The following is a 27,797-nucleotide window of genomic DNA, read 5'->3' on the forward strand; positions in this document are numbered from 1 at the left end:
TCTGCCATCTTAGATCAAGGCAAATGGCCCTATGCCAGGTAAGGCCAAGTTATGCCCAAGAACTGTCATCTTATGCACACACATTAAAATCATATGGTCAGGTGCAGCTACTTGTGCCCCCACTTACAAATGGGCATGCAAGTAGCCAAGTTCAAGTCCAAACCGGCTTGTGATTATATATCCTAAATTATACGCATGTATTCTCATGCTCACCGTGTACAATTTCTTCCAGTACATAATGCGGATCATGATCTGCTGCACACTGGCATAAACTGAGCAACAAATACAGCTATACTATTTGGATCAAAGAACAAATACTGTAGGGATGAAAGCAAAACCCTTCATCCTAATGATATGTGGCACTACAAAAAATATGAGCTACAGAGAGTCACAAACAAAGCCCAACGATTTTGCATTTGGTAATAACTCCTGAAGCATTGAGCTCACACTGAGAAACCAACGCTGCATTCACAAAGAGAAGCGAGCTGAAGAGAAGAATTGCAACTCGGTTTAAAAATGGTTTCATTTGAAAAAGAGGTAAAACACTTAGAACTTAATTCGTATAAAGTTGTCTCACAACTCGTGAAAGCTGTGTGCTAAGAATACTCTTAGATACATTTGTGTCTCTGCACACTCAAAGAAGAGGCATCCTGGTTTTCAAACATACGTTGCACTCAGTTAAATACTCGAGAATTAAATACTCGGAAAATGGGAGAATAGGTGGACCACTGGGGCAGACAGCAGCACAAAGGGAGAGCTCGATGCAGCAATCTGCAAAAACAGTGTTTTCCCAAACGAAATCTTTATGTTTATTTATGTGTTAAGTGCTCACTGCTTTATTTATTGCTCTCCTGCAAAATGACTCATTAAAAAAGATGTGTCTTGAGATTTACCATGGAAGGCATCAGTTTGGAAGCAAGTTTTATCCCTTCTGCGAGGTTTCTCCAGAGATTGCAGCAAATCATCTGTCCACTCGGGTCTTCCTCAAATTTGTGTGATGCGCAAGATGTTGCCTGTGCAGAGTGTAGGGCTCATTTGGGTCAGTATCATGAGAACCTTTCTTCTCAGTAGTATCCCGACATTTGTAAAAATGTCACTGACCTGTGAAAGCAATCCTGGCTTGCATGGGATGCCAATATATGCTGAGAACCATTCCAAAAGTATGATCTCACAACAATATGTGTAGAAAAAATTGCAGCAACAATCCAATTGCAAATCTTTCAGGAACCACTCAGAGAACAGCACCCTGATCTCTCAGTTATAGTTCTTCTGGATTACACTGTGAAAGTAGCCCCTCTTATCTCGTTCAGTAGCACTTTGCTTCTATTGAAAATATGCTAACTATTTTGAAAGTTTAGCAATTTAAATAAATGTTTTCCTCGTCACAACTATTATATTCCAGGAAGAAAGGTACTGCTGGTTGTCGCGCCTCATTACTCGAAGGGATGTTCAGACACTAAAAAGGAAAAAAAATAGGGAAATTAATCTGACGAATATGCACAATTATTTCAAAATATTGCAGTTATGCTCTAATATTCATTTAGGTCTAATGATAATTTCCCTAGAGTTCCAATTGCTACTCCTTTTGATTCCCTGCTCTTGATCTGCCTTGTTAGCAGCTCTTCATATCCACTTGCCAATTCTGCAACTGTCTATCACCATGCTCTGCTTCTAAGTGGCAGAGGACTACCGCCACCTGCTGGCACAACACCATTTTACAAGGTGCTTAAAGGCAATAAAATAGTAACTACCATTCATCACCACTGTTGCCTCTTGTTACTCTGGATCAGTGTTCCCAAATGTTTTATGTAATGAGAGCTAATTCCAATCACACCAAACCATGCTAAGCTAGGAAAACCAATGCACCCATTTATCCCTTTAACTAGAACGGGAATTGTTCAGTGGCTTGTTTATTATAATGTGGCGCAATCACCCTGTTTTTTGAAAGGACCAGCAATGTTAATCTAACCTTTTTTGTGATCCAGGAAAACACATATTTCATATTGACTGATGTTGCAACTATGCTGATAGATTCCTTTATTCACAATTGACTCACACAATTACCGCTACACCTTTCCAGTGACTTAATAATTAATTTTATTTTGTTGTCAATTTATAAGCAATGACATAGTTTGATTTCACAACTGTAAGCAAAACAAATAAGTAATCTCATGATGCTATTTGACTGCTTCTTACATTTTCTAGATATTATTTGATAGTAATGTAATGCTTTTCATTGAACAATATGCATTTTGAGAGGATTTGTTATGAAGTAATGCGTGCCTTAATGTTAAACATAACAAGACAAGTGTTTAACAAGCTAAAGCAAAGGTGTGTGTATTTATGCATCTGTGTTGGATGAAGTACATGAAGACTTATTGAACGTAAATTGTTGCATACTTAAAGGAAATGGTAAACCGAATAGTTATCTGAGAGATCGAGGTAACTTTTTTGGTAGCCCTATGTTTATTAAATTGTCATTACCAGTAAACATTACACAAAGAGACCAATTTCCTTTTACATGTAACCTCAACATGGTCACTTTAGTTTTAACTCTGAAAAGGTTGTTCTGAAGAGGAACAACTTCTGTAAAACAGGTTATATTATCAGTTACTGGAAATAAGTCATTACAAGAGATTAATTGGTATACTTATGTGTACAAAGGATAAAGGCGTGCATGTAAAAGACAAGAACAATTTGAAATGCACTCCAAATTCAGGATTTCCATGGTTCTACTATTTTCATTTTTGCTAAATCAAACCCTCTTATGACATTGATGAATGTGTGGCCAGCCAGTAATGGACTCTTTAATTAGCTGAGGCATAGAACACACCCTAGACCCTGACTTGGAAAAGCAATAAGACCTCAACCATTATGTGTCTGCTTCATGAAAGTTGCTTATTAAAAGTATTCTTTTGTTTCATAGGATGACTGCCTGAGAAGATGTTTTCTGTTGATATCAAGACCCAGCAAAACATGTAATTATGTGCAGCCTTACAAACCATAGGTTTAAAAACTTTCAGTAAATTTGAGTTTAGCGGAGTGGGCCCAGTCACTTATATATAACAAAGATATGCTAAAATGTATTAATATGCATGAAGCCACAGAAACATAAAGGATGTTTTGAATTCAGACTTTTCTTGTGATTTTGAATATACAATTAATTTTAATGGCAAAGGTCCATACATTATATGGAAAAAAAATATTTCAGTCCAATTTGATACCCGAGGGGTACGCTTAATCACAGCTAAAAACATCCCCTTATGACATTTTAAAATTCATTGGAATAATCAAAGCAAAAAGGATGGCCCTTGTTGATGTGAGTAATTGGAGAGAACCCTCTACCAAACAAAAATTGCAGTGTAAAATGATGTGCATTGGTTTACTGGCCATTTAAAGTCAAGAACATAAAGAGAGGGAGAGTTTTGGGGAAAGGGCCAAATGAAAAGAGCCTGCCTGATAGAAAAAAGAGAAAAGAGTATTGGGGCTCAATCTGGATGGAGCTGATGGACATTTTCCTTAAGAAGGCATTTTCCAGTGTGGATTGAACGCAGAAGTCTTTCCTAAAACAGAATCAGATTGCCTAAGAAGAACCTGCCTGGTAAGGAGTTGTCATGAGCTGTCGATGTCCATACTTGTCTTAGGCATTTAAAAGACAAACCAGAAAGGAGTACAATAACCCCACAGAATGTAGATAAATGTCCCAAGAATTAATTGAATTCAAAAAAGCAAACTGAAATATTTTGGGGAACTCTGTTTACAATTTGTGCCACTAAATGGGGGAATTTCTAAACCTGTTAAAACCATAGTTTGCATAAAAGAAAAATCATGAATAGTGGAACAAGAAGAAGGTTTGTTTCTTCCCATCATTTGCAAGAAAAAAAGTCAATGGAACTAATCAACATCCCTTTGTCATGTGACTGTCCAGACATAGAAGGATTCTGCCTTAATTAAACTCATAATGCCAATTAAGTTAATTTGTAATTCCTCTTCTTTTTCTATTATGATCTCATGCTCATGTGACCCTTTAATCCTTCTACATATATTCCTCTCCAAATTAAAGCTGCTACCCAGTACTCAAACCTTTAAAATAAGTGAATTCAAGGCAACCCTACCAAACATAGTTTTCTCCATGGCTGAGCTGGAAATCAATAGTGTCCAAAATGTCATACAGACATTTTTTTCAATATAAAGCCAATATTGTTCTGTGCTGCCAACACTTGTTGACGGTTTCAGAGAAAACTAAGGGAAGTCTTTTACTTTAAATGTTATTCTAAGAACAGTTCATCTTGTTGAATTTGACATTGAGGACAATTTGCATGTTGAGGATGTCATTCTTTTGTGTAGGATAGTAATCCAGTTTTGATTTATGTATGAATGCTTGTGTCTATTGTGAATGTAAACATTGGTGAGATAATAAGAGGCAGGCTATATTTCTTTTATGTAGACACATTTGATTTGTTATTTTAAGTCAAACAGAATTTTCAGACTAAAAATTACTTTTTTCTTGTCCCGGAAGTTAGGGTTGGTGTGCTGTGAAAAGAATCCAACCTTATAATGATAAATACATTCCGAAGAAGTAATTATATTTAAAAAATAACTCTCTGTTCAATCATAAATGATTTACCTGTCCAGAAATCCAAATTAATTGTGGTTTATAAACATACATTTCTTTTAATTCATTTTAAGTAACAGCATTTCTCATCTATTGATTGTTTTCGTAATTTCAAATACACATACATCTTGATCTGGTCCCAGAAAGAAGCTGTGCTGCTGTTGCTTGCATGCTGTCACTTTGCTTTTTGCCACAGTTTTCTGCCTATGCCCTTCTCTGTCTCCTTATCACTCACATAGAGTGTTTTCCATTCAGCTTTTTACTTGCATGGCCCTAACCTTTTCTCATCTTGCCAAGTCATTCATCATGAACATAGAGAAAGGGATCTTGGACATACAATATTTCCTGGAAGATATGATATGATGTTCCATTTAAAAAGCACCTGTACGCAAGTGTTTCTAGGCACAAGAAAACAAGGAGGGGGAAACAGATGGAGGACAAAATAAGGATCTTACTAGGCCGTGTGTCATTCAGATCGCCCAAGTGCAGGGAAAAGAGAAGGGGAGTGCAGTTAACTCACAAGTGCAGTCAGCGGGTGGCTCATACGTGCAGAAAGAAGGGACTGTGGGGTTGCAGATACAGACCCTAAGTGCTGGGGACCCCAGAGGCAGTGCAAGGTCAACTGGACATGCAGAAGCCTGGGCCCAAGTTCAGAGGGTGACCAGGTGACCAGTGCACGGAAAAGTCAGGTGCATCAGCAGGGGAGAGGAAGAGAGAAAGCGGAAGCAAAAAGGAAGGTCTTCAGTTGCTTCTACAATCTGAGGTGGCTCTGCTCAAGTTTGAGAGAGGCCGGGAGGCTGTTTTAGAAGGAGGCTGCAGCAGAGGCGATAGATCTGCCCCTAACTCTCTGCTTGGAGAAGTGTCTGACCCTCAGAGAGTTGGAGGTGGATGAGCTGAGAGCACGAGAAGGAAGATGTTTTGGAAGAGAAAGTTGGAGGTAGAGCGGTCCTAGTCCCCAGAAAGCCTTTTGGATGCAGAGGGTCTTGAAGTTTATCCTTGCATCCACGGGGAGACAGTGAAGAGATTTCAGAGCTGGAGAGATACGATCTTGGAGCTTGAGGCCAAGGACAAGTCTCACAGTCTTGTTTTGGATAAGTTGTAAAAGTCAAAGAGTTGAGGCAGGAAGATTTAGAAAGAGACTGTTGCAATAGTCCAGCTTAGAGAGGACCATTGTTCTAGAGGCAGTGACCTTCTGGCGGAAAGTGAGAAAAGGAAGAACACCTCTGAGGAGGAAAATCTGATAGTTTGACTTTGTAGAGACGTCAGAGATGTGAGGAGAGAAAGAGATGGTGGAGTTGAAGATGACACCAAGGTTCTTAGCCTCACAGGAAGGATCAGGAAGAGGGACCAGAGTCAGCAGCCAAAGAGACAGAGAGAGAGGAAAGGAGGGGCGGGTGTCCCAATCAGGAGGATCTCAGTCTTACTGGGATTAAAGCAGAGATCATTGGTGGCACACCATTCCTGAATTGCGGCCAGACAGTCTGGTATGAGAGAAGAAGAAGAGGTGGCTGAGGGGAGCCTGAAAGAGAGCTAAGTGTCATCTGCATAACATTGAAAATTGGAGCAAAAAGTAGGTATGCTGTGGGCAAGAGGTGCCAAGATGTGGTTGAAGAGCCAGGGAGAGAGAGAACAGCACAAGTAGAAAGAGAGATAGAAGAGAGGAAAGAACCCAGTTGGACCTGAGAGGGTCGGTCGGTGAGAAAGGAGGTCAACCAGGCCAGGGCCTGATCAGTAATATCAAGGTTGTCACTGAGACGATTGAGCAGGATGCCATGGTTGACCATGCCAAAAGCAGAGGATAAGGAGGAGGAGAAGGGAGTTTCCAGTCAAGATTGAGAAGCATCTACACGGGTGTTCATGAGAGCAGTTTCCATGCTGGCAGCTCGGAAGCCAAACTGGTGGTCATGGAGGCAACCAACAGATTCAGTATGCAGATTAATCTGAAAGATGGCCAGCTTTTCCAAGAGTTTACCAGGAAAGGAGTGATGGAGATCGGGTGATAATTAGCCAGAGAGGAAGGATCGGCTGAGTGCTTCTTTAAAAGGGGGTGCACAAGAGAGTGCTTAAGGGGGAGGGGAAGGTTCCAGTGGCAAAGGAGTGATTGCAGAAATCAGCCAAGGCTGGAGAAAGGGTGTCGATGTGGTTCTTGATTGTTCTGGATGAGTAGGGGAGAACCTGCTTTGACGAGACTTTCATAGGTCGGACTTGTCTAGAAACATTGTCAGTGGTGAACAGAGGAAAGGAGGAGAAAGGCCTAAGAGAGATGGCCTGAGATGGGTCAGGAGTGGTATAGGAGGAGGAGGAAGAGGAGGTGGAGGAAGAGAGGGTGGACAGGATGTCCTGAGTTTAAGTAGTGAAACGAGAGGACAGGGCCTGGAAGGGAACAGGAGAGGAAGAGACTGCATCCGGATTGACCAGCTCCTTTCAGAGATTTTGAAAAGACTTCAAATATTGCTCTTGCATCTGCCGTTTCCCCAGAATGCATTTTCTGGAAGAAGCATCTTCCACATCAGCCTAGGGTTGCAAACAGCAATAGTTTGGGTATGCAGGTCTCAGTTGTCATACCATTGATGTATTGGACCTGAAGAACCCCAGAAAGATCACATGCCAATGTTAGCTGAGTATGACTATGACATACATTACTATCATGTTCTTTACTACTCTGCCAATCCCTAGGTTCCAGACTTTATATCTGAGCTAGGACTTGTTTTTGACAAATCTCTGGTGTGCATTTTAGGCAAGCTTTAATACCCACTCTAAAAGGCTCTGTGCAGTTGTAATTTTGGAGTCATGGTACTTTATGTCTAGTACATGGTCTCTTTGAGTCTGTGCAGGATCTGCAGTTGAAACCTGCATACTCCTGGGGTGATAGCAATGAATGTGGCACCCTAGCAAGTGGAACAACAATGATTTGACCAAAGCAATATTGCTAACATAAATTCACATTGTGGTAAGTGATGTTAGTTATGGTTTAGAATGGTTGCAGCCACTGTTACTTTTTTGCTACTGGCATGCCTTCATGCAAGCAGTGTCTGCGCTGTCTTGCTCATGACAGGGCATGTCACTATGTTGTTGTTAAACAGAAAATGTGTGAGCTCATCGGGTGCCTGTGTGTATATTATTGAAATCTCAGGAGCCAGTGCTTATCCTCAAAGTGGTTAAAGTGCTAGTGCATGGGAAACTGGTATTGATAGCATTTGGTGTAAGACATCAGTAAATAACTGTCGATGTGGGGAAATGAGGAATCTCTGGCAGCCCCAAAAGTAGGAAGTGTCTCCCCATTCTGCTTGATATTATAGTTAACCTTTTGGTTCAGCGCTTGACTGTCATTTGCAACAGGATTCAGGATTCCTTTGCTTGCATTATGCATTCTTTCATTAGATTATAAAATGCTGGCATCAAGAAGAAATTATTTTTTAATTATCTAGTTAAAGTAAGCCATTTTGGTATTTCCCAACAACGTATTTTTAGTACCGTAGAATCCGTTCTGAGGTGTTAATGTTTATGTCCTGGTATTTTTATTTTTGATTTTATTATGAAATCTGCAAAAGCCTGGGTGAATCTTCCCAGAGGACATCTGCAAATATCTGTGGGTCTACTGCTCAAAAACCAGGCACCCTTTGAATACAGGTAAGTGCCTCAGGACCCGATTCTCATCAAGGTGTTAAGTACCGAAAAAGACGTTAAAAGGGTTAACAACCTATTCTGAAGGTGGCGCATTCTTCCGAAGTCGGAAGGAATGCGCCACTTTCGTAATATATGTGGCGGTTGCTAGGATGGGTTGGAAACCAACCGAGCAACCGCCACATTTGTAAACTGGCTTTTTGGAAGCCTATTCTTGTGGCACTCCTCCAGTTTAACATGTGCATTCTAGTGCACATATACGGCACCCTTTTGGTGCCGTTAAACTGGAGGAGTGCCACAAGAAGCCTTGTTTGGTGTAAATGGAAGTGTCCGTATACACCTGTGTTGTATATGGACACATTAATGTACTCCAAAGCAAGCAGCTTCAACGTTGCTGCAACGTTGAAGCTGCTTGCTTTGGTGTACATGAAAGCGTTCATATACAACAAACGGGTGTATATGAACACTTTCATTTACACCAAACCAAGCAGCTTCAACGTTGCATCCTGCATCCTGCAACGTTGAAGCTGCTCGCTTTAACTGAAAGTGCACATTACATGTATCACAACCTATCTTTTCTGCTAGCCTCACACTTACTTTCTCCTCTGCTTCAGTTTTTCTGTTGATGATTTGTTGTCAAGACCTGAGCCTAAATGCATCTAATTCTGCACTGGTGCGCAATATTGCTGGTATTTAAAACCTGTTTGTGCCGTGCGCTGACCCATAGTACTTGCTGATCTTGTAGATTTTCAGGGTAATTCATAGATTTCAGTGCAGAGGCAGCGCACGCGAGCAGCGCAGAATGCTAACGTGCGCCAGCTTGCGCAAGCCGTGTGCGCTAAACAGCATTCTGGTGCACCGCGTATTCAAGGAATATCCAAGCCATTTTGAGTGCTGGCGCAGAGAACATCCCGCAGCGCCAGTTACGCCCCCAAGAACGCCCCTTGCGCAAGGAAAAGGCATTGAAATCCCCAATGCAGCGCAAAGGGCCACGCTAACCCTGCACCAGTTCACAGGGCTGGGACAGTGCATTTGGGGGGTGCACGGGGAGATAGGCGATAGGCCTTGGGGAGCGGGTTACGTGTATTGCAGGGGTGTGCGTGGAGAACCACACGCGATCGGCCTTCTGCGAGCGGGGTATGTGTATTTTGGGGGTGCGCGTGGAGAATCACACGCGATAGGCGTTGGGGAGTGGGGTACGTGTATTCCGAGGAGATTCACACGCGATATGCCTTGGGGAGCGGGTTACTTGTATTCCAGGGGTGCGCGTGGAGAATCACACGCGATAGGGCTTGGGGAGCAGGGTATGTGTATTCTGAGGGGTGCGCGGGGAGTATCACACGCAATAGGCCTTGGGGAGCGGGGTACGTGTATTTCGGGGGTGCGCGTGGAGAATCACATGCGATAGGCCTTGTGTGAGCGGGGTATGTGTATTTTCGAAGGGGGCGCGTGGAGAATCACACGTGATAGGCCTTGGGGAGTGGGGTACGTGTATTCTGAGGGGTGCGCGGGGAGTATCACATGCGATAGGCCTTGGGGAGTGGGGTACGTGTATTTCGGGGGTGCACGTGGAGAATCACATGCGATAGGCCTTGTGTAAGCGGGGTATGTGTATTTCGGGGGAGCACGTGGAGAATCACACGGAATAGGCCTTGGGGAGCGCGGAACGTGTATTTCGGGGGTGCGCATGGAGAATCAAATGCGATAGGTATTGTGTGAGCGGGGTATGTGTATTTCGGGGGTGCGCGTGGAGAATTACACGTGATAGGCCTTGGGAAGTGGGGTACGTGTATTCTGAGGGGTGCGCGGGGAGTATCACACGCGATAGGCCTTGGGGAGTGGGGTATGTGTATTTCGGGGGTGCGCGTGGAGAATCACATGCGATAGGCCTTGTGTGAGCGGGGTATGTTTATTTCGGGGGTGCACGTGGAGAATCACACGCGATAGGCCTTGGGGAGCGGGGTATGTGTATTCTGAGGGGTGCGCGTGGAATATCACATGTGATACGCCTTGTATGAGTGGGGTAAGTGTATTCTTAGGGGTGCGCATGGAGTTTCACACGCGTTAGGCCTTGTGCGAGCGGGGTATGTGTATTTCGGGGGTGCGCATGGAGAATCACACGCGATAGGGCTTGGGGAGCGGGGTATGTGTATTCTGAGGGGTGCGCGTGGAGTATCACACACGATAGGCCTTGTGCGAGCGGGGTACATGTATTTCGGGGGTGCACGTGGAGAATCACACACGCTAGGCCTTGTGCGAGCAGAGTACGTGTATTTTGGGGTGCGTGTGGAGAATCACACGCGATAGGGCTTGGGGAGCAGGATACATGTATTCTCAGGGGTGCGCGTGGAGAATCACACGCGATAGGCCTTGTGCGAGCGGGGTATGTGTATTCGTGGGCTGCGCGGGAGTTTAACACGCGTTTTCGCTGTCACGGGGTACGTGTATTCCTGGTGTACCCCAACATGAATTGGCAGTGTGAGTCCTCCCAGGTGTGCCCTCTCCCCCCTCCCCAGGCCCTGCAGTCAGCCCACAACACAGGGGACTACCCTGCACCCCTGGCAATGCCCCGCAGGCAGCCCATCCACCCTGGCCATGCCCCCCAGCCAGCCCACATGTCATCATGCACAAGTGAGCACTGACACATGTCCCCCTGCACCCCCACCCACCCAGCAGTGACAGGCACCTGCCAGCAGGCCCGGACTCATGTCCCCCACCCCCTCACCCACCCAGCAGTGACAGGCACCTGCCAGCAGGCCCTGACTCATGTCCCCCCACCCACTCACCCACCCAGCAGTGACAGGCACCTACCAGCAGCCCCCGACTCATGTCCCCCCACCCACTCATGGGGGGACATCGAACTCCATGTCGATGTCCCAGAAGCGGGCCTCTGCCCTGGCCCCGAGGTCTTGCAGGGATGCAGTCATGGCCTGTTCCAACTCCCTGCGAGTTGCCTCGAGGCACTCAGCCCGCCTCAACGCCCGCCGCATGGAGAACTCTGCCCTGACCATGGTGAGCCGCGCCTCTTCCGCCCGCCGCCGCTCCGCATCTATCTGCTGGCCCAACTGCTGCCACACAGACACAGAAGACACTCCCATTCCAGGGTCCTCCTGCCCTCTGGCCGATGCCTGCCCCTCTGATGTTGATGGCCCGAGCCATCATCGCTCCCACCTTGAGCCTGCTGCTGCTGTCCTTGTGCCCTGCCTGAAGATGCCGGCACATCCTCCATCTGCTGGTCTCCAGTTGGTGGGGTGTCTACCCCTGCTGGACCTCCAACTCCCAACTGCGGCAGGGATGGGAGCTCCACCAAGCTGGCTGCGTTGGTCGGGCCAGGTCCACAGGGGGCCCTGGTGGAATCTGGGCCGGAAGACGGCAGGGAGAATGACTGGCGCATAGTCTCCACAGAGGAGGAGAGGGCCGCCAGAGTGCTCGACACATGTAGGGACCCTCCGACCACGGCCCCTCCCAACTGTGCCATGATGGCGTGTGTGGTCCCCCCAGGAAGCACGCCGTCATCACGAATGACACACATGTGCAACGCGACACCAATCAGGATGGAAGCCATACGGTCAGGGGTCTCCTCGTCTGCAGGTAGTGAAGTGCCAGATGACGTGGGCCTCCCCCCTACCTGCGGACATGCCTGGGATGGGGCATCCCTGCTGGTGCATGGTGGTGTAGTCACAGGGTCAGGGACAGTGACATGCACAGGCCCCTCCATGGCGACCTGTGCTGCCTCCTGTCCCTGGTCCTGGACTGCACCACTTGCACCAGTGGTACTACCCCCACCAGGCCCCATGTGCGGCTCAGTAGCGGTCTCCTCCTTCTCTGTGTAGACCACCAACCTGGATGGCTCCGCACCATCTTATGCCATTGCAAGCCCCTGTTGGGGGCTCACCCGGCCCTTCCGCTGCAGCCATAGTGGCAGACGCAGCACCAGTCGCCTAGCTCCTGGATGATGGCAATTCCTGGGAGGGTGGCTGGGCCTTGCGTCGACGCCCGGTGGAGGCATCCCCGATGTTTTGCTCCACAGCACCGTCTCCGCCCTCTTCTTCACTCGACGCTGCGTAGAGGGAGACATACAACACAAGCATCAGGGTACTGTACAATAGTCCCCTAGACAGGAAGCAATAGAACATGAGTGGCACTGTCAAACGTCACTTCCATCCTGACCCCCACAACACATGGGTCAATGCAGGCAACACACATGCAGAAACAGGCAAGTTGCATGCAATCAACATCAGCATCCATGTACAAGGGCCTCTTGACATAAATGTGGGCTTCAAACTCACATGCATCATGGCTCATACTGATCCCATGCACACACATCACCAAAGGGCCAAAGGGTCATGCGTCAGGGTGCGTACACCACAGACACAGTGGATACAAGGGTGACTAGACTGCATTACTGAATCAACACATCGTCACGGACATGTGTCATGCATCCATGACATTTCAAAGTCACACAAACGCTACTCAGACACACAGACATGTACATCATACATGTCCATGACAGCAGCACCCATCTCTCACACCCCATCCATGTCCAAGAACAGGCATGCATTCATGTGTGCATTCCGCATGCTGCTCCCCATGTTGCATTGGAAGACATCCACCATCCATGTGGTTCATGCATGACTGGTCTCAAATGCAGCACCATGATGTCCCTGCACACACACATCCATACATGGCCTATTTCACACATACAGGCAATTAGCTGACTACCAGCACACTGCAACATGCCCTGTTTCACACAGCAATGCATGGCCACTTACCGCTCAACTCCAGACGGGTCTGCCTCTGAAGGATCTGGGCGTGGAGCGCTGGGTTTATGCGTTCCAGGACCCTCATCTGGATGTTGTTCAGGCTGACCTGGCACCCCTCTGCATCCTCTGCCTTCAAGAGGCACCAGGCCTTGTTGAGGGTCCTGGACCTCTAGTCCTCCCAGTGCTTCCGGACGTGTTTGATGTCGCGGGTTGCCACCCCCTCCGCATGGATGGCAACCACTACGTCCTCCCACATCCTTTCCCGTCCTTCCTTGTTGGCGTGCAATGGTGTGAAGAGGGCATCATAATGCCCCAGAACTTGCTCCACCAGGGTACCAACTTCCTTATCGGTGAAGCTGATAGCTCTCTGCCTCTCTGGCTGGGGGTTGCCAGTGGTCTCGGATGGTGTTTTCCCCGACATGGCGACCCCCGAGGCAGGTGTGGGCGGGCAACTGGGTCCTGGGGCTGGGCAGTGGAGCGATGGTATCCCAGTCGGGAGTCTTCTGTTCCAGCAGGGGTGGACACAGCAACTGGACCACTGCAGATGGCTGACGTGCAGGCACCAAATAGCAGGGCATGTGGGCAGCAGGCAGGCAGCAGCAGATGGCAGGTGGGAGCGTGCTTTGGGGGCAGGAAAATGGCCTTTTGGGCAGGAGCGTGGTGTTCTGTGTGTTGTCACGTGGCCAGCTTGATACAGAGTGATTTGGCACGTGAAAAAACTGCATGTCAGCGTGTAATTCGAGGAAAGGCCCTTAGCACGTAAGCGCGTCTGTGACGTAACGCGCTCAGGCGTTTCCCTCAACACGGGTGCATAGTGAATCAGCACGTGAAAAACAACACGTCAATGTGCAATTGGAGGAAAGACCCTTAGCGCGTACGCGCGCAAGTGACGTTGCACGTGTGGGCTGGCTCAAAAGGCACACGTATGATGCCATTTCCTCGTACGTGCTTTTTGTGGAGAGCGAGCGGGTGATTCTTGTACTTCTTGTCGGTTCACACGCAATTACTTTACAACGGTTCCAGTTAGAACTCCCTGTTTACTCAGACAGCGTTCAATTCTTCTTTTGGCGGGGGTGTTGCCAATGCACACACGTGCATCTTTTTCACGTTCTTTTTCCCGGCAGACGGTGAGTCGTGCACGAATTTTCCAACTGTGTTTGCCCCCGTGTGTCGCGTACCCCCTCAGAGGTCATTGTAGGCTGCGTGTATCACGCGTACACTTATTTTTGTGTTTCTGGGTGCCACAGCGGAGTGCGGGTTCATTTTTCCACACACGTGGTCTACCAGGTGTTGCGTGCACGTTAAATATTGTTTTTGGGGTGCCTGTGCATTGCGCGCATCTTCCCCCAGGGGCCACAGACAGCCTTGCTAGAGCACTAGGGTATGAGTTCCATCTAGTACCCTACCCTTTTTACCCCAACTGCCCAGGACAATTGTTAACTGCAACTCCCATACACACAACATCATCAGTGCCATGGTTGGGAGGCAACTAAGCAGTAAGGGAGGCAAAGGTGGGCGAGCTGAAAGAGGTGTGCGCGGTAGGGGACGTGGCCAGGATGTGCAGGGTGGCTCAAGAGGCCAGTGTGTGGAGGACCAATCGGGGACACCTATACACCCCACCCAATGGTTGGGGGAAATGTAGCTGACACCATCCCAGCTCAGCCCTTGTTAAACCAGCCCATATTGTCAACTGAACCGGCACAGGATGACTCCCAAGCTGACTTCCGTGTCACCAAGTCTAAGCCACGTATGGCGGTGAAAGTTGCTGTCACCAGGCCACGTGCATCTGGGGCAGCAATGTCATCTGCTGCCCCAAGTAGCCAGGGTAAGGAGGCTGCAGGGGCAGCTGCAGCTCAATCCACCCCAGCTCTGAGTCTCCCAGCTGGGACAGTGTCGGTCCAAGTCCGTCACACCAAGGTTGATCCTGCCAACATCACCCTGCAGCCAATGCCTGCAGTGAGACCTTTGGTCATTGTGCCCTTGTAAACTTCCAGTGCTCAGTCCACCTGTGCTTCTGCCCCTACCAACCAGAGCGGCGTAAGCCACTCAGGGTCCACACCACCTTCCAAGAAGAAGAAGGGTGCTCTTGCAGTACAGGCTGGGACCCCAGACACGGCTACACACTCCGGCACGTCAAGGAAGCCTAGTTTCAATGATGCCGAACTAGATGCACTTGTGGCCCATGTGTTGGCACATAGCCGTGAAATGGTGGTGACTGCAGGGTGCAAGACTACGACTGCTCAACGTAGGGCCCACTGGCAGACCATCGCGGACTGCATTAGATCCCTTGGATTCGTGAAGCGCACAGCTGATGATTGCTCTAAGCGGTGGAATGACCTGAAACGCAGAGCAAAGAACAAGCTGGCTTCCAATCATGCCTCTACTCTGGTGACTGGCGGTGGGTCTCCACCAGAGGACGACCAACTCACTGAACATGAGTCTGTCGCTGGAGGCTTCATCACAGAGGATCAGATCCGAGGCGTGGGAGACCTACCAGATCTTGAAGCATTGTCCGGTGAGTGCCCATGCATATGTGTGCAATCCATGTGTATGTTGCTTGGGTGATGTGTTCTGATTGAGTGCCAGGTGAGGCTGTGTAGTCATGACTGGTATGGTTCACCCATGTGGTCCCTCCAAACCATTCCACGGCTTTGGGTTTGGGTATGACAGTATCCCTTCTGACCACAGTTGCCAATTTGCACCTGATTACTGCAGTTGACCTTCAACTGTCATCTTGCAACAACATTGTTCAAAATGTTTTCCTGTTCATTCAGCCTGATTGTTTTCATCCTTGCCATTTTTACCACACATTCTTTTGCCGTATTACCACAAATTTAACATACTTCAGTCATAGATTACACCCCACAATGGCCCACATTTATTACCTTGTTATGGGAATGATTTAACCATTCAGGCTGATTGAGTAATGGGCTGCACACAATCAGTTTTTGGCCCCTTTTGAATGTTGATCATGACTGTTGTCTTCTGTGATGTTGAAGTGACCAACCATTGATGTATCCATGTGCCTGCCATCACTGCATCAGTGAACACTGGATTTGTTGCAGCGTGTGGCACATGCGTGTTTTGTCACACTATTTTGCATGTTTTATCTCATGATGTCCATCTCACGTGGATGGGTGACAGTACTTATTTCCTACCATATGGCTGTACTTGCCAAATGTACCATGGCTATGCTACGTGCCATCTGTGTGCTGGCATGTGTCATGTATGTGTATTGGACATGCCACTCACAGGCTAATGTGTGATGCCGGTGCTATTCAGCTTGCAGCACATGTGTTGCTTTTCCATCTTGGAGTCCTCAGTGTCTGCTTTTTGCCTCCCCTTCCAACTCATTGACAGTGCATGCATGCCAGGGTTATTGTCATGTGAGACATGTGTCATTTATTTACTGGATCTCTGCCTCATCAGGCATATGTGTGTGTGCTATGGTGCTCATGCCTGTTTCCATTTGTTATCTGTCATGTTTTTGCAGGTGATGAGGCACTTGCTACTGTTGAGGAGGAGGAGATGGTGCAGATCCAGGAGGAATCACAGCCACAACCGGGCACCAGTGGAGGATGTGGGGTGGTGGTGGGTGAAAACCCATTTCTCCTACAGACCATGCTGTCCATGGGTGTCTCTGGGTACACCTCCGGAGACGTCTATGAATCAGGTGCTGAATCGGACATTGAGACATATGTGCCGTTGCAAGTGAGTGTTTCTGGCAGGGATGCTGTTCTGTCCAACCCACCTGCACCGGGGTTAGACCCCTCTATGGGGATTTCAGTGTTGGAAAGTCCACCTGTGGTGGTTACAGATCCAGGGTCACACTCCACAATATTTGCTCCTGTTCCTGGGCCAGTAGATCAAAGGAGGAATGCAGTCCTGCAGCCTCAGGCAGTGCCAGCACAGCAAGGTGCACATTGCCTTGCCCCAAACAGGTGTGGTGCCCGCCAACGCGGTGGCAGTGCGCCACCAGGCAATACTGCGTGGGAGGACTCCATGTACAGTATAGCAGCAGAACAGGGGGCATCGTGCGAAATTATGGCTCAGGCAATGGATAGGGTGGCCACTTCCATTCTCCTCCCTGAAAGGCAGATGGAGCTCCAGCAGCAGGCAACAGACTCCATTTGCCACTCACACAGGGAGGACATGTTGGCGTCTGACAGGGACGATGTGCTGGTCTGGAGACTCTGCGCACAGCCATTTCTGTATTGTCACAGGCCCACAGGGAAGCCCTCAGGTTAGAACACAGGTCCCTCAGAGATACTCTGGGTGAACTTGAGGTGTCCCGGAGTACAAGGGCAGAACAGCAGCTAGAGCAGCTGACACGTACACTGTCAGCTGAGCTCCAGGCAACCCTTCAGGAGATCCTGGCATCACTCAAAGCCATGCAGGCAGAAATGTGTGCTACCCGTGAGGTGCTGCATGGGGATCTCCGTTCCATTATCCTCCAGAACCAAACCTTCCAGACCTGCATGCTTGCTGCCATGGAGGACCATACCAGGGCTTTGCGTGGTCTGCCTCACATATCACGGCCACCTCCTGATGTAGCAGCAGAGGGTGATGACAGCGACGACAGTTCTCCCACTGTAGCGTAGCCGTGCAGGCCATGAGCCCATGGAGGTTTTTTTTTTCTCTCAACATCCACGCATGTGGATGTTGGGGTGCACCCTGTACCTCGTCCCTCCTGGGTGGCCTCTTTCCCCCGGTCCACACATGGCCATTTTTGATTTTTATTTATTTTATTTTTTTACAATGTGTTGCTTTGTGTGGCTCCCATAGGCATCCACTGTGTATTCCAGCTGGGCACATGCAGGCTTGTCCTGTCTTTGGGTTAGATGCTTGGGTTCCTGGCACGCACACCCCTCCTGCTTCGCCTTTCCATGGGCTTGCAAAGGGTGTGACCAAGTGACAGTAACTTACACAGTGACATTGGGCTCCCATGAGTTGTGTGGGCAGTCTGTAGTCAAAACTGTGTGTACATCCCTAGTGGGGATTGTTGTTTGATTCTCCATTGCATGGTGGATTGATATTTGCTTGTGCATCCATGTCTTTATCCTTATATACATGTAGCTTCTTCATGTCTTAACAAGCCCATCACCTTTGCAGATGCAGTTAATGTTGTATGCAGTACTTTAATTTTTAACTGTCGTATATTGCCACTGTTTCATCCTGTACTGATGTTTTGTGTTGCTGGTAAGTATTTGTTAATGTGTGCTGTTTCTTATTGATTACTAAGAGCATATTGTCTGTGGCCTGTTTCCATTAGGGACAGTGCACTTTGTGACACTTGTGTCATGTGTTGTGCATTAATTTGGTTGCTTTCACATTGCATGCTATGCCATGATGTGTTGGGTTGCTGAGATGGGGAGGGGTAGGGTGACATGGCACCATTTTGATGTGGTATTTTTCTAGGGGGTAGTTGTTCATGCTGTATGAATGTGTGTATTTTTGTGACAGAGCATTGGGTGTCTTTAAGTAGCTAGGGATGCACACAATGTAACACTTCCAGGTGAACACTCTCAGGCTGGTATGGTTGTGACAGTTGACTGTCCCATTTGTCATCATCACTGATTGTCAGCTGGTATGTGCCAGGGCTGTGTGCACGCCGCAGGGGTGGGATTTTAGGTGAAGTAATTTGCCACAAGCTGGGTACGGGCTGCCTCACCACGTGCCCTTTCACCTCCCATGCGCAGCAGCCGTGCATGTGGTTGGGGTTGTGGGGGCACCACCATGTCCACCGGCACGCCCTGCCGGGTTGCAACGTTGTGCAGGACACATGCTGCCACTATGATCCTGCACACTACTGGAGGCGCATATAGCAGCTGCCCACCAGAGCGGTCAAGGGAGCGAAAGTGTGACTTGAGCACTCCGAATGTGCGCTCCACTATGCCCCGCGTTGCAATATGGGCTGTGTTGTGTCTTACATCGGGTGGTGTGGTGGGGTTCCGAATTGGCGTCATCATCTAGGTGCTCGGGTAGGCACTGTCCCCTGGGGAGGTGATAATGGCTATCATTAGTGGGGTGGTTTTCACATTACTCAGTGTCTGACATGCATGCATGTGCAGAGGCATTTATACTCACCATTGAGCCATGTGTCGCCATGCCGCCCAGCTTCCAGGTCCCGGTTTAGGGGTGAAATTCTGAATATGAAACTATCATGGCTTGACCCTGGATAGTTGGCATATACTGAAGTGATGATTCCCTTGGCATCACATACTACCTTGAATGCCAGTGCTTGCGGTTTTGAAAGATGTGCTCAGTGGCCCCGGGAGGACGTAGAGCCACATGGGTGCAATCAATGGTACCTAGCACTTTGGGGAAGTGTGCCACCCCGTAAAAGTCCTGGACCACGGCCTGCCTTTCTGCAGGTGTTCCGGGCATTTATATGTGCCTGCGGACTGAGGGGCGTGCAGTCATGATGGCCAACACCTGGTGAAGGCACCGCGACTGCGTGGCCTGTGACACCTCCCCCCCACTATGGCACTTGTCCACTGAAATGAACCAGTAGCCAAGAAGTGCAGTACATTGAGCACCTTTTCCAAGGGGCTCAGTGCTTGTGAGCACAGGGTGGGTGATGTGAGGTCATCCTTCCACTCCCTCACCAGGTCTAGGATTATGTGTGGTGGAAACCTGTACCTCCCATACACCTGGTCATCAGGCATCCCAAAAAGGCTGGTCCTGGGTAAAAAAATGTGGGGCCTGGCTATCCTCCTCCTCCTGTGTTGTCCCACGACCACTGCTGTGAGGAAGGGTATATTCATCGTAGCGTCAGAGCTTGTTTGTTGTTTGCGCGCACTTTTATGCTGTCCGGGGCCGCTTACGCCTGCTTCCTGCTGGCGTACGTGTTTCCGGATTAGCGCGTCTTTTTTGGCGCACGCATTTCCCCTGTTCGATTCCATGAATATGTGTTGTTAGCGTGCGTGTGGCCGTTGCGAGCATTTACCTCCTGTACTTCCCCCGTAACGCCCACATTTTCATCCGTTGTTCCCCATTCCGCGTGTTACGCCCCGTGTTCTGCCCACTTTTCTTGTGTGCGCTGCGCTATGTTCGCTTTCCCTGTGTGCGTAGCGCACGCGGTTTAGTGACATGTGCGCCCACATGCACCATCCACGATTTTAGCGCACATCCCAGGATTTACACGCGCACTGAATTCCATGAATCGATTTGCGCGGCTTTGGCATGCGTGCGCTGCGATTTTAACGCTTGCGCTGTGATTTTAACGCTTGAGCTCCCCTTTCCGGCGCACGTTTATTCCATGAATCGGCCTGTTTATACATTGTTGATAAGCTTTTAATTAGGAATTTTAGATTATTTAACATCTAGATTTGATTTTAAAATATTTGTTGAAATTGTGCTCATTTTAAAATCTGTGCCTCTTATTGCTGAATTGTGCTCTTAGCTGCTTTCTTTTGTTACCCTACTTTGTTTTTACACTCGCAATAGAAAGCCTTTGTGTGCAAGACACTTCATGCATTCTGTTCGGCTACACACGCTACCCTTCCTTTCTCGCATGCATTCATATCCCTCGGTCAGGCACCTCAGCGCCGGCGCGTCAAGGTCTTGCCAGTCTCAGCTGGTATTTAAACCCTGCTTGTGCCGTGCACTGACCTGTAGTACTTGCTGATATTGTAGACTGATACATTGTTGATAAGCTTTTAGTAAGGAATTTTAGATTATTTAACATCTAGATTTGATTTTAAAATAATTGTTGAAATTGTGTTCATTTTAAAAAACTTTGCATCTTATTGCTGAATTGTGTTCTTGGCTATTTCCTTTTGACACTCTACTTTGTTTTTACACTCCTAATAGAAAGCCTTCATGTGCAAGGCACTTCCTGCATTCTGTTCGGCTACACACGCTACGAACTACAACTCCCTTCCATTCTGTAGTTCACGCGCATTCATATCCCTCAGTCAGGCATGTCAGCGCTGGTGCATCAGGGTCTAGCCAGTCTAAGTTAGTTCACGCTTCCGCATTCGGCATTGTGCCAATGATATTAGTGGTCTGGTGTCACCATTCTGAGCTTTTAAAGTACACATTTCAATGAAAGTTATGGATCAAAATGTGCAGACTATGTCACCTTCTGCTGTGCATCAGGCAGTGAGACAACGAATTGTAGATAAATATTTACAGATGTACACCGAAGAATTGGTTAAGAATAACAGTAAGGAAACGTGTGGCATCTCGAGGGAATACCCATCCCAGGGGTTGAATTAGCTCCTTTTGGAAACATATCAGATGTACAAACAAGGGATTAATTGAACAGGACAGATGAGATATATATATAGATGCTAATCTCAAACCTATTGTACAGTTATCATGACACTCTGCTATATTAGATAATACTGCTGATATCTTGGAGTTCTCGTGAGGTAAAAACAACATCAATGCTAGCAATACCCACGCTAACTAACTGAATAGGGCAGTTGTGGTACCAATCTTGTCAAATGGATTTACATTGAAAATAGCTTCACTTAATACCAGAACTTTAGGGAAATCAGCTATAGATATCCATGACTATAGAATTGATAATTAGCAAGATATCATCGCAATAACGGATACCTGGCTGAAAGACTCGAGTGGTCCAGTTATTGACCTAGCAACACCGAACGGTTTTACATTATTTGGCCAGAATAGAGATTCAGGTAATGGAGGGGGAGGTGCACTTATAGTCAATGAAGAAGTATGCTTATTTCAATCCCCTCTGAGTTGTGAAGGCTGTGAAATACTACATCTGAAAATGAACTCCTCCTCAGTACATTGCACACACTTTATTGTGATATATTCGCCCCCAAATGAGATGCCTTATTTTAATAAGGGTTTTACGGGCAGATTGGTAGGCTTAAATAAATCTAACTCCTCCACCTTGTTAATGGGAGAACTTAATAGGCATAGGGGAAATGCTGCAGATAAAGAGGCAATCTCCTTAAAACAAAATCTCAAAAATATTGATTGTATTGTTCATAATTGCAAACCTACACGTTAAGGGTAATGTTCTGGATTGGATTGCATCCAGAAACCTACAGATTGAATCTATTTGACTAATTCCTGCGTCTGGTCTGATCACTCATTTATCCATTTTCGGTTATCCTTGCCATGGAAACAGGCCCTGCAGGGAAATCTGCTTAAAAGTGTTGCAAGTAGGAATTTGAATACAATTGGGCAGGACGATCTTAACAACTGTTTTTGCAATATTATGGAAAGTACACCAGATCTTGATCCCCCAGATATTCTGGCCAGGAGATATGATCAAGTTATGCTAGAAATGCTTAATAAAGTGGCACCTGTGAAGACTAAGATAGTTAGGGACAAGCAGAACCACCATAGCTGGTTCTCTCCCAAACACATAAAGCTGAAACAGGAGAAGAGGGCAGCGCAACATCACTGGAACAAGAATAAGATGGAGGGAAATAAAGCCACCTGGAAGAATGTAGAAAAACGGTACAGGGATAGTATATTCAAAGCCAAGAAAACAAATATTAATATCGAAATTGAGAGCTCTACTAATAGCACCAGGAAATTGTTTGAGATTTTAAAAAACTTGGAGAAATCACATTTAAAGTCAGACTCGATCTCCCCTACAAAGGATTATTGCTCCAACATTCAACAAGCCTTGGCAGACAAAATGACTGAGGCACACATGAGAATTGCTGCAGACCCTGCATCCACTGCATCACCCGAAAATATTGTAATTTCCTCGAGTGAGAATTGCTCACTTATTAGCTTTTCATCTATTTAAGTGCAGGCCACCGAGGAAGTATTAAAGAAGATGCGTCCTACATCTTGTAATGGTGATACCATAGCTGCCAAAATTGTTTTGAACAATACTGTCTCCTTCGCACCGTTCTTAACGCATTTTACCAATGCCACCTTTTGCTATGGAACCATTCCGGATGACGTTAAGAAGGTAGTGGTTACACCATTACTAAAAAAGGTAGGACTGGACCAAAATAATTTGAACAGCTATAGACCTACCACAAATGCTCCATTTATTTTGAAAGTTGTAGATTGAGTGGCCAGTATGCAATTACAAGAGCATCTGGATAAGGCTAATATCCTACACCTCATGCAGTCTGGATTTGGAGCACATCATGGCACAGAGAGTGCACTGCTATATTTTCAAACCCAGATGTTGGATACCATGGGTAGGAGTAAGGCAGGATTACTGATGCTACTCGATTTATCAGCAGCATTTGACCTCCTGGATCATAGGAAATTTTTAACTACGCTATCTTCAGTGGGACAGTGTTCACCATCAGCTGTTCAGTGGATCGGGTCATTTCTGTGAGGCAGGATGTCGAGAGTGTGTTGGGGACAAGCGTATTCTGCTCAAAAAACATCTAACTGCAGAGTTCCGCAGGGAGCTTGTTTGTCTCCTGCACTTTGTAATATCTACCTACGCCCCTTGTGTAATATCCTTGATGGAGCAGGAGCTAGATTCACAAACTATGCTGATGACACTAAGTTATTGATTGAACTGTGTGAGGACTACATGGAGGACGTAAAGAACATTCCGAATATTTACCAACTGGTCAAAAACTGGATGACAGCTAAATGGCTCTGTCTGAATAGTGCAAAGATCGAGATACTGGTTTTTGGGTCCCCTCAAGGAAGAATTAAGTTGGATCCAGGGTATTCAGAATTCTCTACTGATGGCCTCTGCATTAAAACACTAGATCAAGAAAAAACTTTGGAAGTAATAGAAGACCACCCCATAGGTGCTGATGCTCATGTGGAGGGAAAATGCCATAAAAAATCACAATGCCATCTTAGACTACCAAGGCTGGTGAAACTTTACATCATGAGCAAGAACTGTGAAACCCTAGTACGAGCCACCATTATGTCTCTCAAATAGATTATTGTAACACACTCTTAGGTTGAGCAAGTAAGATCAGCATAAATAAACTTACAATTCTTCAAAATGATGCAGTACAAATCATTAAACCACTTCTAAAAGGGACCACATAACCCCTGCTAGGAAGGAACTTCATTGGTTGCCTGTTATGTCCAGGATTACCTTTAAAATACTCACTTTGACACATAAATGTTTGCACAGATCCGTACCAGTGTTTCTCAAAAGGAGTTTCACTCTACAACCACAGGGGATGGTTCATAGTCATTTTTTTGAATTAAACAATGTCGAAAGTCATTTTTACGAAAAAATAATGTCGAAAAAAAAGTCGCATTTTTTTTAAATACCATTTTTTATTCGAAATGGGGGGGTTCCCCCCAACCCACCTTTTTAAAAAAAATGTTTTTGTTTTACCCATTTCTTTTTATTCCCGGACCCCAAAATAAATATATAATTTAAAAAAAAGGATTCACAGGTCCAAAGTTCAGAAACAGCTGTGACGTCTTCCGAAAACTCTTTGTGCGGTCCACGTAGAACTTCAGCGCTTTAGCTACATCCAGCGAGTGCAAAGTCCTCTCGGCCGGCGACGAAGGTGACAGGAAGAAAACTGGTAACACCAAGGGCTCATTGAGGTGGAAGTCCGACGGCACCTTGGGCATAAAGGAGGGGTGCGTCCTCGGCACCACCCTCGTGTCGTGAAAAGTCAAGTATGGAGGCTTGCAAGATAGGGCCTGGATCTCTCCCACTTGTCGTGTTGAGGTGATGGCCACAAGAAATGCTGTTTTCCACGACAGGAACTTCAACAGTGCCGAATGCAGAGGCTCGAATGGTGCCCCCATGAGCCTGGTCAGCACCACGTTGAGCTCCCACGCCGGGGCAGGGGCCTTCACCGGCGGGAACGATCGGAACAGTCCCTTCATAAATTCTTTCACCAGGCGATGAGACCACAAGGACGCCCGCCCTGTAGTACTGGTGTATCGGGAGATCACAGCCAGATGTATCTTGATGGAGGCGTGAGCTAGTCCAGCCTTGGGCAGCGACAGTAGGTACGGCAGCACTTGAGGGGCCGTAATCCGCAGAGGGTTAATCTTCTGTGCACGGCACCAGACAGAGAATCTCTTCCACTTATGTCCGTAGCACTTGAGAGTTGAGGACGCCCTGGCTTTTGCAAGAACCTCTCTGCAGTCTGCCGGGATATCGTACCCTCCAAACTCTAGTGCTGCAGGAGCCAGGCCTGCAAGTTCAACGACTCCGGGTCGTGATGAAGTATGGCGCCTCCTTCTCGGGAGAGAAGATCTGCGTCCGTCGGCAGTTTGACTGGTGGGGACACTGACAAGTCCAGAAGGTCCAGGAACCAGATCTGTCTCGGCCACACTGGTGCGACAAGGATCATCCTGCACCGGGACCTCTTGAGCTGGTTGATGAGTCGGAGCAGCAACGGCAACAGAGGGAACGCATACAGGAACAGGCCGTCCCAGGGGAACGAGAAAGCATTGCCCATGCTCCTCGGCTGGGGAAACCTGCTGGCGAACCTATGGCACTTGGAGTTCGTCGCGAACAGGTTGATCTGGGGTTTTCCCATCGCTGGAAGAGTCAATCCACTTGATCCTGTCGTAGTTCCCACTCGTGGCACGAGCGCAGCTCCCTGCTGAGCGAGTAGGCGATGGTGTTTTTTATCCCTGTCAGATGAAAGGGCACCAGAAATATCCCTTGGGCGATGGCCCAATTCCCACAGATCCTGGGCTTCCTTGGATAGGGCTGGGGATCTGGTTCCGCCCTGCTTCCGAATGTAAAACATTGTGGTGGTGTTGTCGGTGAAGATCCTCATCACCTTGCCCCTGAGGGACGGGAGAAAGGACCTGAGGGCCCAGAACACTGCACAGAGCTCCAGGATGTTGATATGGAGCATTCTCTCCTCCGGTAGCCAAAGGCCCCTCGTGTGAAGATCTCCGGTGTGCGCTCCCCACCCCTCCAGGGAGGCATCCATAGTCACCGCGTGAGCTGGGGTCTGAAAGTCTGTGCCCGCCGTCAGATGAGCGCTTGTCGGAATTTTTCGTTGAGAAGAATCATGTCTTCGAAGCTGCCCCTCACTTGGATCCAGTGGGCGTTGAGGAACTCCTGTAGAGGGTGCATCCGAAGCCTGTACAGGTGCACGAGGTACATGCAAGAGGACATCATCCCAAGGAGGGACTTGATGGACCTCACCCTGGCCACATCCGTGGCCAGCAGGCGCTGCACCTTGCCTAGGATGGCCCTTGTCCTTTCCTCCGATGGCGAGGCCAGTCGCGCCACTGTATCGAGCTTGGCTGCCAGAAACAGTGCGACCTGCGAGGGAACCAGGTTGGAATTGGGGAAGTTGAGGGAGAACCTCAGGTCCGTGAGCAACTGGACGGTCTTCGCTGTGTATTCTACGGCAAGCTCCATTGTCCTTGCTCAGATGAGCCAGTCGTCAAGGTAGGGGTAGACGTGGATCCCCTGCAGGCACAGCCGTGCCGCCACCGGTGCCAGGCACTTGGTGAATACCCTGGGTGCCGACTTCAATCCGAATGGGAGGGCCTTGAACTGGTAGTGCCGTCCTTGGACTATGAACCTGAGGAACTTTCGGTGTCCTTTTAAAATGGGGATGTGGAAGTATGCATCCTCCAAATCCAATGACGACAGGAAGTTGCCCTCCTCCAGCACGTGCTGGAGGGTGACCATCCGGAACTTCTGTGCCTTGATATACTTGTTCAGTCGCCGCAGGTCCAGGATGGGGCGCCATCCTCCTGTCTTCTTTTTTACGAGGAAGTATCTTGAGTAAACTCCAGAGCCCCGGAGCCTCTTTGGGATGAGCTTGATGGCCCCTTTCTTGAGCATCGCCCTTACCTCCAACAGAAGTTGAGGGACGTGGTTTTCCTTCCTGGCCACGGGTGGAATGTGGGGGCACTTTTCAGAACTTTGAGGGTGTGTCCCTGGGCCAGGGCATCCAGCACCCAACGGTCGGTGGAGATGGGCTCCCACACGCTGACAAACTTCGCCAGCCGGCCTCCCACCGGGGTGCTTCGGTGGGGGTCCGACGCAATGGCCGGTTCAGTCCTGCTTGGAGGCCGCCTTGCCGCCTTGGCCTCCCTAGTGACAACGGCGAGATCCGTCAGACTTGCCTCATCCCCTGTAGGCTTCTTGTGACGAGGAGCGGGCCGCTTGGCGGTACATAGAGGAGCCACCGCCGAATCCCTTGGAGGCCCCTTGCTTGCCTCCGGAGTTCCGAAAGGACGGCCGTCGCTGTTGAAGAACTCCCAGGGCCCGAGCCGTCTCTGTGTCGGTCTTGATGGCTTGGAGGGACTCATCTACTGTCTTCCCAAACAGGTTGTCCCCATCAAAGGGCATGTCCACAACCTTGGCTTGCACATCTTGGCCGAAATCCGTCGCCTTAAGCCACCCTCGTCGCCTAAGGCAAACGCAGTTGCCCAACTGGCCGAAACCGGTGTCGGCAATGTCCGTGGCCACCGTTATGGCGTGGTCCGACGCCACCTCACCTTCCTGCAAGATCCCCAGGGCCTCCGCCCTCTTGTCGTCCAGAAAGAAGTCCAACAGGGGGGCGATCCTGCCACAATTCTCTGGCGTAGCGGGCCACGATCGCCAGGGCGTTGGCCGCCTTAATCGTCGTCGCCACCGACAAGATGACCCATCGTCCCATTGCGTCCAGTTTCTTTCCCTCGCTGACCGGCGGAGAAGTTGACGTAGAGGCTGATGACCCCCCGCTTTCTTCTTGGCCGCCGCTGAGACGACCGAATCAGGGGTCGCTGCGCCCTAAGGCACAAGGGGGCAGTGATGGGGACACAGTACTTCTTCTCGTACCGGTCCCTCTTCGCAGGCATCGTGTATGGGTTCTTAAGGAGAGCAAGTCCCTTGTCCCAAATGTCATCCAGCAAAGGCACCGCAAGGACCGTCTTCGTCT

At 48.2% G+C, this 27,797-nt stretch overlaps 1 protein-coding gene across 3 annotated transcripts in view; it reads right to left on the minus strand.

Annotated features, from left to right (window-relative positions):
* Window positions 1-343: 343 nt before the first annotated feature.
* LOC138449676 (sialic acid-binding Ig-like lectin 13) overlaps window positions 344-27,797 on the minus strand; it is a 496,560-nt gene continuing 469,106 nt past the window's right edge. For 2 of the 3 annotated variants that reach the window (XM_069604788.1, XM_069604789.1), the window contains exon 10: window positions 344-1,456. In XM_069604788.1, coding sequence (XP_069460889.1) covers window positions 1,355-1,456 — 102 coding nt within the window. In that variant the 3' untranslated portion in view covers window positions 344-1,354. The remainder of the gene's footprint in view (window positions 1,457-27,797) is intronic. The other variant, XM_069604787.1, reaches the window with a different exon arrangement.

This window comes from Ambystoma mexicanum, chromosome 1p, assembly GCF_040938575.1.
Source record: "Ambystoma mexicanum isolate Mex_15411 chromosome 1p, UKY_AmexF1_1, whole genome shotgun sequence".
Lineage (NCBI taxonomy): Eukaryota > Metazoa > Chordata > Amphibia > Caudata > Ambystomatidae > Ambystoma > Ambystoma mexicanum.